General features: G+C 31.7%; 4 protein-coding genes across 4 annotated transcripts; 2 read left to right on the top strand and 2 right to left on the bottom strand.

Moving 5' to 3' along the window:
* Positions 1 to 92: 92 nt before the first annotated feature.
* On the bottom strand, positions 93 to 2,127 carry LOC111681245. Its single transcript, XM_023442999.2, has 3 exons — positions 1,902 to 2,127; positions 1,345 to 1,751; positions 93 to 1,277 (listed from the first exon to the last, which is right to left on the bottom strand). Exons 1-3 carry the CDS (start codon positions 2,019 to 2,021, stop codon positions 257 to 259), a joined length of 1,548 nt encoding a protein of 515 aa, XP_023298767.2. The 5' UTR covers positions 2,022 to 2,127; the 3' UTR covers positions 93 to 256.
* A 347-nt stretch (positions 2,128 to 2,474) lies between these two features.
* Positions 2,475 to 3,921, top strand: LOC111681255 (serine/threonine-protein phosphatase 6 catalytic subunit). The gene is made up of 5 exons (XM_023443011.2): positions 2,475 to 2,735; positions 2,807 to 2,935; positions 2,990 to 3,148; positions 3,214 to 3,368; positions 3,479 to 3,921. The coding sequence occupies exons 1-5, from the start codon at positions 2,571 to 2,573 to the stop codon at positions 3,780 to 3,782; spliced, it is 912 nt and encodes a 303-aa protein (XP_023298779.2). The 5' UTR covers positions 2,475 to 2,570; the 3' UTR covers positions 3,783 to 3,921.
* Positions 3,922 to 4,157: 236 nt separating this feature from the next.
* LOC111681254 (beta-chimaerin) lies at positions 4,158 to 6,287 on the bottom strand. Its single transcript, XM_023443010.2, has 3 exons — positions 4,897 to 6,287; positions 4,733 to 4,838; positions 4,158 to 4,667 (listed from the first exon to the last, which is right to left on the bottom strand). Exons 1-3 carry the CDS (start codon positions 6,077 to 6,079, stop codon positions 4,508 to 4,510), a joined length of 1,449 nt encoding a protein of 482 aa, XP_023298778.2. The 5' UTR covers positions 6,080 to 6,287; the 3' UTR covers positions 4,158 to 4,507.
* Positions 6,288 to 6,576: 289 nt separating this feature from the next.
* On the top strand, positions 6,577 to 11,657 carry LOC111681256 (probable basic-leucine zipper transcription factor D). Its single transcript, XM_023443012.2, has 2 exons — positions 6,577 to 8,761; positions 8,865 to 11,657. Exons 1-2 carry the CDS (start codon positions 7,487 to 7,489, stop codon positions 10,209 to 10,211), a joined length of 2,622 nt encoding a protein of 873 aa, XP_023298780.2. The 5' UTR covers positions 6,577 to 7,486; the 3' UTR covers positions 10,212 to 11,657.
* Positions 11,658 to 13,097: the final 1,440 nt, after the last annotated feature.

Raw genomic sequence — 13,097 nt, 5'->3', positions numbered from 1 at the left:
CCCGTTTCAGAAACTGTAAAGAAAATATAAGTTTATTTTTAGTGTTAAATCAAACACATCTTAATATATTTAATAATTTGTACTAAATTTTATTAAATATAATTTTATTGTAATGAATCTAAAATCTACAAAATACTTTTCATCTTAAATTATACTTAGTACGTATTAATACATAAATTATAATAATATATAAATAACTTAAAATACTTTTAGTGTTTTTGTTTCTTTTCATTTTTTTTTTTTTTTAATTTCAACTTTATTTAACTGGCATATCTTGTAAATCCAAGATGTCAGTATGGTATTTGTTCGATTTTTTAATTGCTTTATTGCAATATTCTGCTGATATAGTTGTTATAACTTGATCAATACATTTTTCTGCAATGCCTAAACGTTGTTCTTTAACATCACCCTGATTAGTATTGGACATAAGGGGATTTTTCTTAACACTTGACATAATATTATCCCATATTGCTTCCATAGGATTTAACATATAAGAATATGGACTTAAAAGCAACAATGTTACCTCAGAATTATTAAAGTATTCATCTAATTCTGAGAAACAATAATCACTATCGCATACTATAACCAGATTTGTAAGACTTTCGGTTTTTGTATGCAACCAACTGGTAAAGATATCATCGGGTCTAATACGATTTCGGCTACGTTGTATGCCAATCACACCCTCCGTTGTAATGGCGCCCATTACATAAATCGTAGGATCAAATGTAGCAAAGGTGGAATTTGTATTGAAGCGTCCTTTGGCACGACGACAAAACATTTTAAAATTTGTTTCACCCACCCAAACTACGGTCTTTTTCAAATCCATATAATACTTTAATGTATTCACATATTCCAAACGTTTCTTTTTATTCTCTAGGGTATTTATCAATTGTGGATGATAGTCCAAAGAACGTTTATGACGATAAAGTCTTCCTTCTAGGCTGCCCTCAACGAAGTACACGCACACTTCCTTACGCATTAGAACTTTAACTTTAGCCACAATTTCCTTTAAAGTTATTTGACGATTTTCCTCAATCCATTGTATAATTGTATCGATATTATTCTCGGTAAATGTATTATTTTTACCATTTCTCATAAACATTTCTTTGCGGCTAGTCGATACCCAAGTGTAAGCTGTTTTATATTTAACCCCCAGTTCAGAAGCTAAAGCTGACCAATCGTCACCCCTGTTGGCCGCCTCCACAATCCGTGCGCGATCTTCGGGTGTATGCGTTTTATAAGGTGTTTTACGTGGAAGCTTCGCCGGCGTTTTAGCTCTGTTTTAATAACAAAAAAATATTTCATTAAAGTAAAGAAATTTATCGTTATTAAAGGTATAATTACTTTGTTATTATATCATGTCCACCATGCCAAGACATTTGTTCAAAACTTGACATGGACATGCTGCTATCTATACAGAAATTGCTGTTATTATGAAAATCATTCATTGTCTCGCTAACCATTAATAGATCATCTTGGGGAAAATGCATTTCGTTAGTCTCCATCAATAACTCGTCTTCGCCATCACCAACACCATCTTCAGTCTTAAACTCTACTAATACATCGGTGTCTCTAATATAACTAGCCTCTTGCTCTTCATCTTCGTCAGAATCATCCAATTTGATTGTGGGTATGTCATTTGTTAGCAATTCTTGTTTCTCCTTAATCAACAGAGCAAATTTGTGGAAATCATCCAAATGTGTATAGCATGATTGACATATTAAAGATGATTGTGAGTCTGTAGTTTTAACCTTGTTGCCATTTGGGAGAAATTAGATTGTCATCAATAAAATTATTAAAAACACTTTGTTATTGCATTTTTCCTATATGTAGTTCTTTTTTTGCACTTTCCCCATTTACTACCCCGCCATAGACAAAATACTTTTCTTTCGTAAACTTACCTTCATCTGTAAATATCTTTCTATTATATCAACCAAACGATTTGAATTATCAAAAAAATCTTCATAAATACTATAGGCTTTAGTCCTTCTTAGAGGACTGCAGCACAAATCACAATTCATATTTTTATTTTAACTCTTTATATAAATATTTATTATTTATTTCCTTTTCAATTTTTCATTAATGTTCAATTAAGAAATGCACACAATAATACATACAATGCCTCAGAGCTCAGCGCCGAAAAACATAAACGGTGGCGGTGGATTACACAAAAAAATTTAGCTGCGGCGTAAAATCGGTTATAAGCCGGCTAAGTTTTCAGCAGTTTTTTTTTTTAATTTTAAGGATATTAAGCCGAACCGGCACATATATATCAGAACTATCGCAATTGCAATTACAATTTATATATTTTTAGAGACTTAGCAATCAATTTAGAGAAGAAAATTTGTCTTTTTATTATAAATAATTCAAATTATATTTGAATTAGTTTTAAAATTAGCAAAAAAAATTCTAAATATGGCAACTCAAGATATACAATCTCTTATTGTGATAACATTTTCAAGTGATTTGCATTGCAAAGAAGAGGCATTTGTAAAAAAAATTGGAAGAAGTGTACGCATTTCTGTGATTTATTTTAATAAATTTACGTGGAATTTCTTGTGCAAAATATAATGGCTGATTTAGATAAATGGATTGAAATAGTAAAGGAATGTAAATACTTGCCAGAAAACGATCTAAAGAAACTATGCGATCTTGTGTGTGAAATATTATTGGAGGAATCAAACATACAACCCGTTAGCACCCCAGTTACAGTATGTGGTGATATACATGGACAGGTAAGAAATATTTGTGTTGGATCGTAAAGAAAGCGTTTGTATTCTAAATATGTTTCTCTTATTTATTACAGTTTTATGATTTGGAAGAACTATTTCGTACTGGTGGATTCATACCAGATACTAATTACATATTTATGGGTGATTTTGTAGATCGTGGCTATTACAGTTTGGAAACACTCACACGCCTCTTAACGCTTAAGGTGAGTAGTAGTACCATGTTGCGTTAGAATATGTTAAATATATATTCTATTTAGGCACGCTATCCTGATCGTATTACTCTGTTGCGGGGCAATCATGAGTCACGTCAAATCACTAAAGTGTATGGTTTCTATGATGAGTGCTTTAGCAAATATGGTAATGCTAATGCCTGGAAATATTGCTGTAAAGTATTTGATTTATTGACTATAGCAGCTGTAAGTATTTAGTGAGGTTACTACGAATATTGTTCTAAAATTGTTATTTCTACGTTTTTTTTTAGATTATTGATGAAGAAGTCTTATGTGTTCATGGAGGTTTAAGTCCTGAAATCATTACGCTTGATCAGATACGTACCATTGAACGTAATGGAGAAATTCCTTATAAAGGTGCTTTTTGTGATTTAGTTTGGTCCGATCCCGAAGATATGGACTATTGGTGAGTACAAACAAAAACATTTCGGAATTAAAGTTTTTTAATATAAAGGATAACATTAACGTATAAATAACTCTCTCTGATAAATCAATATTATACTATAATATTTTTAGGGGTGAAAGTCCGCGTGGAGCTGGTTGGCTTTTTGGTCAATTGGTCACAAAAGATTTTATGCAAATCAATAATTTGGAATTGATATGCCGTGCCCATCAATTGGTAAACGAAGGAATTAAATATATGTTTAATAGTAAATTAGTGACTGTATGGTCAGCACCAAACTATTGCTATCGTTGTGGTAATGTGGCAGCCATATTAAGTTTTCAAACAGCAAAAGACAGAAAAGCTAAAATATTTGTGGCCGTACCAGAAACAGATCGTGTGATACCAGCTCATAATATAACGCCCTATTTTCTATAAACAATGTATACAAAAAGGTAATGTACAATTTATAATTGAAAAAAACGAAACAAGAAAAAAACACATGAAGACATTTATAAATTTAGCATAAAATGCTTAATAATTTTGCATAATTTAAATAAAAAGAAACTACAACATCCTTATCTTATAATTTAATGTTATAATATAAAAACTGAAAAGTATTTTGTTTTGAAACTAAGAAACTTTTTTTTTACTGAAAACAAAGAAAAAAGTGAGAACTAAAGCCCTAACTTGATCATTTTTGTACTACAACGATAATCCCTCGTTAATTATTTTTTAAACATTGAAGTGTTCAATTTTATCTGATATATTATTAATAAACTAAACAATATCATAGTTAAAAACTTACAAAAGTTATTTTATATACAAACATATTTGTATACAAACTTTTTTATTATTATTTTTTTTTTTTAATATTTATTTTTATATAAAAAAGTACAAAAGGTTGATTGTACAAATAAATGCTCTTTGAGTTAAACGTGTTTGGGGTGGGATCTTGTCACAACAATGGAGGGATGGAGGTTGTGTGGCTTTTTTTTAATGAATTTTTATGAAGAACTGGGACTTGTAAAGAATACTTTGGTGCAAGATTATTACTAAGTATAAATTAAAAAATGAAAAATATTAAAATTTTTCATAAATATACTTTAAATTCGTTTTGATGTGTGTTACACAATCACATAAATAAAAATAATATAATAATTTCAGTTAAAAATAAGTGAACAATTCATTATTAATGAAGAAAGCATAAATATTTCCTCGGTTAAATTGGTAAGATGTTGTGGCGTGGCTATTAAAGTGGGGGCAAAAACTGTGGCCAAATTATGTTCATTCATTTTATTGACGGCATAATGTGAGGCGACTCTGTAAATATTAATTATTATAAAAATTAATTTCCTTTACATATGACACTAATTGATTATATTTACCTTTTTAAATGTTCCATCATAAATTTCAAACAATTATAATGTGCTAAAGGGAGATTCTTGACAGCATCTTTCATTTGTTTAATTTGTTCATCTTGATTATTATTACCTTTTTAAACCAAAATAAATCAGTGTTCATTATAATTTATCACAAACTAATAACTTACGTGCTGCTTCCATAAAATTCGGGTATGCCTGGAAAGTAATCAATGGTACAGGTAACAAACGTAAATACAATTTAAGGGTCCCTGCTATAACATTAATATTTCCATAGGCCGATTCAGACATATTCGTTTTTTCGCCATCACTGTCGAGTGCCAACTTCAGAGCATCGATTTCGTCAGCAAAGCCGGAAACTCTATATATGCCCTCCTGAAGCATGCCACGAGCTTCCACTTCCTCCACACAGCGACGAACTACAAATGGAATTGAACATTGATAGAGTTGAGCAACTATTGTTAAATCAGTGCCAAAAACGCCGCGTATACGTTTTAGATCGGGTAAACATTTAGCTGGCACTAACTCGGAACATTTATTATGGGCTATTATGCCACAATCTTCACATTTAACACCTTGTGCTGTGAAGCCCCACAGGAAATTGGCACACACCTCACACCAGTTAAGACCTTTGAAAGTATGCACCTTGAAAGCATGAGCTTTTTCATAAACAAGCGGTAAAATGGCATCCTCCGTATTGTCCTTGGCTACGGGAGCACTCTGTGAACAACCATCTAACTCATTTGTTATATTAGCGTTTTCAGATGACGGCAAATTATCATCATCTTTAACCGAGCAATTTGTTTGCTTTATCAAAGATTTGCGTAAATCATTTGAAAGTGCTCTTAGTTTTCTGCGATTTAAAGTCATATAGGGACTTTGTTGATAACAATTACCATTTGGTTGATTTATCTCCTGCAGAATTGAGGCGGCATGCAATTGTACATAGAACTTTACCAAACCGTCAGCGACCAAGTCGTGTATGGTATCGAAATGTGTTGATTGCTCTTGCAAATAATGTCCCTTGCCAGTTTTATAGTAAATTTTAAAATGTTTTGTCTTACAATTGAAACGTAAACTCAAAGTGTAATAATCTTGAGCGCTGGGACTACGGCGCAACAAAAATGTACCATCTGGTTTATTTTTTAATATTTCTTCAGCCTGTAAATGACCCATACGTCCATGATATTCCGTACCGTAAAAATTGGGTATTTTTTCGTCTTGTTCACAAGAGTTCACCAGAAGCTTGTGGCAGTGTAGTGGTTTGGGTGTTGGTGCTTCCATTTGTATTTTATACAATTCTGGTTTCCATACCTTCTGCACTGGTGAGCTGGGTTCGTTTATTTTCGACATAATTTAATTGCTTGTTTTTGTTAATGTGGCTATGATGATTAATTTTTATTTGTTGGGCTCATTTTTAGGTCTATTAAAAGATTTCTTTATTGTTCTAATTGGAGTTATTCATATAATTTTAATACACTATGCAAAAAATATTGTTTAGACTTAAAGACCTGCGCCGGCAAAGACTGACGACGTTGGTAGCTGACATCAAATATTTCACCGGCGGCTTAAAATCAGTTACAAGTTGATCAAGTTTCTAGATGTGTTAAATTTTATTTAACTGTTTATATTCAGCAAGAAAGTGTAACTGTAATGTATTTGTTTAAATGCTGTAAACAAAATTATATAAAATCTTATAAAAAACAAATGACTAAAATAAAATTCCTGTTTAACATCCAAAGAAAGAAAAAGTTTAAACTTGAATTTTAAAATGTTAAATAATAAGCTCTTAGTTAAATTAAATATTAATTTAGAGAATTTATAGGAATTCATGCAGAAAATGTATTATTAGTATTCTGCAATCTCTTCTATCCCAATAATATACACATTATTTATATTAACGGTATTACTTTGTAACCGTTTGATATTTAGGACGTTATTACACTACAACATAACTTTTTCATTCCCTTTTGTATACAATTTCTGCAAAAATCCAATTCGCTCACTGAACATATCTCTCAACAAATAAAATTGAGACGACAAATATTTTCGGTGGAACTTTTCCATTTCGTTGCTGATAAAAAATTAGTTAAAAAACAATTATTATAAACAATTCTAATAGAAAAATTGTGAAAGTAACGTAAAAAACTAAAGGATAAATAGTTTGCAAAAAATACGACTTTATTTAATTAATTGAAACTGCAGCAAATAAAAACACAAAAGTGGAACAGAGTCGTAAAATTTTAGTAGAAAGAAAAAAACGGACACGCAACCAAAAGACGAACAACGATTAGATGAATGGCTGGCTGGTTAGTTGGTTGATTGGTAAAAAAAATATTGGTACTAAATTATGGAAGGAGGTGGTGGCGAGGCAGATAAACAATTGATAGAAGAGTCCAAATCAGCCGTTAAAGAGGGAGACGAATGGTGAGAAAAACACACAAGGAAGACCTTGAAAATATAACAATAAACAACAATAAGAACATAAAATAGAAATTAAAAAAGAATAAGTAAGAAAGAAGAGAAATTTTTGAGAAATAAAAACAAATAAAAGTAGATAAGTGATAAAATAAATAAAGTGTATAAAAATTACGAAAAATATAAAAGAACAGTGCTACGAAATAAACAAATAACGAAAAAACAGAATATAATAAACAATAACAAAAAGGGAAAAGAACAAAAAAAAAAAATTACGAGTTAAGGGGTCAATGTGAGTAGAGCAGATATATAGGAAAAGGCGCAAAGAGAACAAACCAAATAATGACGACTATGCCAACACAAACTTTAGTGCAACCCATTAAAATTGCAGTTAAAAATATGGCTAATACGCAAAATACAACATCGCCCTCCACGTCCCCTAAAACAGCTAGCGTAGTACCTACACCAATTGCTTCACCTTCAGAAACAGATACAGCATCAACTGTTATAAATGGTCGTGAAGCACGAAATTTAGCAGAAAAGCAACGTAGAGATAAATTAAATGCAAGCATTGGTGCATTGGCAAAAATGGTACCACATGCTGCCGATTCACCAAAACGTCTAGACAAAACGGGGATTCTTCGTTTGACCACCCATGGTCTGCGATTGCAGTATGTATTTGGCAAATCGGCTGCACGTCGAAAAATGCTACACAAAGGCGATAGTCATGTAATGGCAAACACTTTACTACATCTGCTGGACAGTTTCTTTATAACACTCACTTGTCATGGGCAAATAGTGTTGATATCATCCAGTGTTGAACATTTGTTGGGTCACTGTCAATCCGACTTGTATGGTCAAAATCTTCTGCAAATTACACATCCAGAAGATCAGGAAATGTTACGACAAGAATTGATACCCAGTGATATTGAATCATTGTTTTATGATTATCACAATTCTACAAAAACATCTTCCTCCAACTCCACATCGTCGTCATCAACATCTCCCAGCTTCACGCAAGAACAACAACATCGTTCCTACACAACATCTCATCCGCACCAACCTGATGAAGACGATCATAATCACCATCATTTGGAAAACGATGAAAACTATTTGGCCGAGATTGATCAAAAACTACGGGCAGATAAGCGTTGTTTTACTGTGCGTTTAGCTAGAGCCTGTACTCGTTCGGAATCGAAAAAAATCTATGAAATAGTAAAAATCGACGGTTGTTTTCGTCGTAGTGATTATTCGGCTTTGGCTACCGGATCGTGTAATTATCCTATTGTATCTCAACTTATAAGACGATCACGCAATAATTCGTCGTCTTCCATGTGTGGAGGAGTGAATAATAATGGCATGAATAGTGGTGGTAGTAGTGGATTATTTATACCTCATCTCATGCAACATGATGCCATTGCGCAGGCAGCTTTACATGGTGTCAGTGGCAATGATATTGTTCTCGTAGCAATGGCTCGTATTATAAGACCACCAAAAATATTGAATTACTCATTGGAAGCTAATCGGTTAGAATATAAAACTCGTCATTTAATCGATGGTCGTATTATCGATTGCGATAATCGTATTGGTTTGGTAGCTGGCTATTTAAAAGACGAGGTAAGTTTATACAAATTTCTATACTTTTTTAGTTTTTAACGCTAAACTGATCTGCAATTTATCACCTTCTACACAATTCAAAAATAATTTTTCATCATTTCAGGTTCGAAATTTAAGTCCATTTTCTTTTATGCATCAAGACGATGTTCGTTGGGTCATTGTGGCGTTACGACAAATGTACGATTGTAACAGTGATTACGGTGAAAGTTGTTATCGTCTATTATCGCGAAATGGCAATTTCATCTACTTAAACACCAAAGGCTATTTGGAAATCGATAAAGGCACTAATAAAGTACATTCCTTTGTTTGCGTTAACACATTGCTGGACGAGGAAGAAGGCAAACGTAAGGTACAAGAAATGAAGAATAAATTTTCCATTATAATAAATGCCAAAGTACCCACAAATTCTATGCAAGATGTGCCAGCATCACAAAATCCCCAACAATTAGAGAGAATTGTTTTATATTTAATAGAAAATTTGCAAAAACGTCAAACAAATGCTTGTGTGGTCGATGAAATACACTCGGAAGATGATGTTAAACGTCATACGACAACACCACCGTTGGCATTGGTGCCACCAGAACCAGTATCTGTAATAAACTCAATTTCCAAATCTGTAAGTGTTGTAATTGCAACAGCAGCTAAAAGTTTTGCAGTACAAAATAACCAAAATAATAACAACAATAATCGTAACAGTAACACAAGTAACAACAATAATAATAAGACTACAGATAATTTAACGCAAACAGATGAACAAAAATACAATAATGAAAGTGTACTAACACGTCCCAGTGTATTGCAAATGCGAGCTAAACCACAATGTCAGGATGCAACATTTAGTTTATATTCCTCTTCGCCCACATCATCTAATTTAAATTCACCTGACAACTACATTGATAACAATAATGCACAGCATGTATCTGTTCTTAAGCGCATACGTGTGGATACTTCGACATCGACGACGCCCTTTAAAGAGGAAGATGTTGATGATGCTTATCATACACCACAACCAGCCAAACGTACACTAAGTAATTCTTCCGCCACCTCCTCTGCCTCTTCAACATCATTATCTACCACCTCCTCGCCTACAATAAACTCATGTTTACTATCACCTAACGAAAGGAATGATAACGAGACTGAGATTCATGATTTTATATCGTCACATCTACGTCAAGTCGGAGAGTCATTAAATTGTATTGATGCTCAAACGTCTAATTTACGTCAACATTGTTCCAGTCGTCTACCCACTTGTCTGGATAATAAATTAGATGCCATTATCATAGAACAGAAAAAACAAAGTGAGTTTTTAGTTAATATTAAAAACGAATATGAGGTTTACAAAGAACAACAACAATTCACCCCCAATTCACCCAAATATACGCAAAATCGACAAGGTCAAAAACAACAACAACAACAGCAGCAACAACTTTCATCACCGGATATACTTTAGTAAGGACTCAGTTAGTTTCAATGAATGAATTGCCTGTCGTCTGTCTATATAATTATTTGTTTGTCTCTACGTTTTTCGTTCATGTAAGTATATTAACTCAATAATACTTACTATTGTTATTATAATTATATTTAAGTACCTATCAATCTACTACATATGTATGTGTATTTGTATGTATGTTAGTTACTGTATGTATGTATTTATTTCCATCTAAGCTATTACTCTTTCTTTTTCATCTAGTTAAAGTCCATCTAATGGAGTGGTATTGAAATTTTTTTAAGTATGCAAGAACAAATAATATTATTTTTTTAAATAATATTCTTTATTAATTTATCTATTTAAGTCGGTAATTACTTTGAATTCCTTAATTTATTATACGAAAGATAAAAAAACTTCCTTTTCAATTCCTTATTTTAATTTTAACTCACATTATAATAATAATAATTTGTCAATACATTGGGATATGTAAGAGTGAGTACATGTTGTTGAGTTCGTCATAGTTTGTTTGGTTTTGTGTGAAATTTATTTTATAATTAATGATTGAAAGGAAATTAACAATGTAACAGGTTTGCAAGCTATTAAATTAACTTATAGTTTTTACGACTGTAAGTATGTAGTAATGAAAGCATTATTGGTTGTTGAAATTGAGCAGGTATTCATAATAAATATGATATCTTGGAAATTGTTGATAATGTACTTCTTCCATACTAATTAATAATCATTTATAAATCCGGGGTTTTTAAAACACTGTGACCGAAGTTAAACCCGAAAGCAATAAGAGTCCTATTAGGATTGCATAGAATATTCTATACTCATATGAGTATAAGAACTCTGTAGTTGTTGTTGTAACAGGTTGGCTGTAACTGGATGTTCTTCCCTGGGGAAAAAACTTTCGGTTAATACAGCTGTTGCTGAGTTGACAATCTTTGGCCGATTAAGAATCGGGTCGTTCCGGAGCAGAGATCCAATTGTCGTGGGAACGCTCTGTTGGAGTATGAACCGTTTTTGCACAATTGAAGCCATTGTATCAGGCTTTTTCAGGTTGTGAAAAAAAACGAAAAGAATCTGGGGCCATTTTATGCGACTGTCCTATAGTACAGACTCTGAGACTAAAATGGCTAGGAAAAATATTTCGCGATAAACATTATGCATCTTCCATGTCTCATTTTTCTTTTCAATCTATTTGAGAAGGGTATAAACTCTTCACATTCTTTTTCTTTTATTATTCTATGCCTGTGTTCTGTGACAATCGAATCGACAAAAATATTCGAAGCAAATATGAATGTATAGACGGGCATAGCCGACCCTGTGATACCCAACACCAGTCAGTATGTTAAAATTAAGGATTATTAAAAAACGAAGCATTTGATTTGTTTTTTTAATTTTATTCCGTAATATTATTACTTATTTTTGTTAAAAAATACATTTTTTTACAAGACGACGAGTAGGGAAAAATATGGGCCTATCCTTATAAATGTTGGTAGAGAAATTCACGTCTACTTCAAAGTTATTTATGTAGAATTTAAAAGTGTTATTAGTGTTTACAAATCAATTTTGACCTTCAAGTCATTTTCTGAATTTAGTTTGTATGTGGGCTAGGGTCAAATGAGGCCCGATCGTTACAAAAATCGGTAATGTTATTAAATGTTTCATAAAACTAAGTTTTGCCGAGTTCTGTTGACATAATAGAACATTTAACTTAATTATTTCACCGTAACCCCCTAATCGGGGGTTACGGCGAAATAATGGATCGATTGTATCCTACCGCCTTGCGATTCGTCCTTGCGCCAAATTTCATCTAATTATCTTCAAAATTTCGATCTGTACCTTGCGCACAAGGTTTACATGGACAACAAGCCATCCAGCCAGACGGACGGACGGACATAGCTTAATCGACTCACAAAACGATTCTAAGCCGATTGGTTTACTTTAAGGTGGGTATAGGGCGAATATTTTTGTATGTTACCAACATCAGCTCAAACCCAATATACTCTCCCACGGCCACTGTATACATTTTATATTCTTTGTTCTTTCTTCAAGCATCTCGTTTTTAAAACAAAACAAAAAATTATTCAAAAATTAAGAAATTTAGATACAATGTAACAAAAAGTATTTCTTTAAAGTGAATGAATCACTATTGCAAATGCTGTAGAGTTCTGTCTATGAGACACCTGTTTAAGTCCATTTTATGCAAATCAGCCTGTTGATTAATATAAAAAACCTGCGTTTATCCACAATCATAATGTAAATCCTGATAGAAAATATTGAAAATTAGCGCCGCCTTTTAAAATTTTACAATTTTTAATATAACAACAACAAATGCTTATAAATATAGGATTCGGTTCGTATATAAGATTCAGCATAGCTGTATATAATAAAAACTTTATTAATAAAACTTCATTTAAAAACAATTTGCGCTCCTATAAACTTACATGTCAGAGGTTAAATTATTACGAAAAAGAATTATTATCTCATTTAAAAATGCAGTCTTGTTTTTTTTAATAATTAAATAAAAATATTACTAATTAAGAAGACACTTTATATCTCGAAAATGTTCAATTAAATAACAGACCAATATAATGATAATAAGATTACTATAACATAATTAGTAAATCTTAATTGAATAAATCTTAAAAACTGCCCTTTTTTTATTAAAATTCTATTAAATTAAAAAAAAATTCTTTTCAACTAAAATCTGCCTTAAGAAGAAAATAAATTATATAAATGTAGTTGATTGATTGATTTGTTTATATATTTGTTTGAAATATTTTTGTAGTTATTATAATTTAATAAATTATATAATCATTAGGCCAAATTTATGTTTTTTTGTTGCTTATTATTATACATAATTGTTTTTTTTTATTTTGTTTATTTACACACCTAACA

The sequence above is a fragment of the Lucilia cuprina genome, chromosome 3 (assembly GCF_022045245.1).
Source record: "Lucilia cuprina isolate Lc7/37 chromosome 3, ASM2204524v1, whole genome shotgun sequence".
Classification (NCBI taxonomy): Eukaryota; Metazoa; Arthropoda; class Insecta; order Diptera; family Calliphoridae; genus Lucilia; species Lucilia cuprina.
Note: the sequence above shows the minus strand (reverse complement) of the source record. Positions and strands in the feature narration are given on the sequence as shown.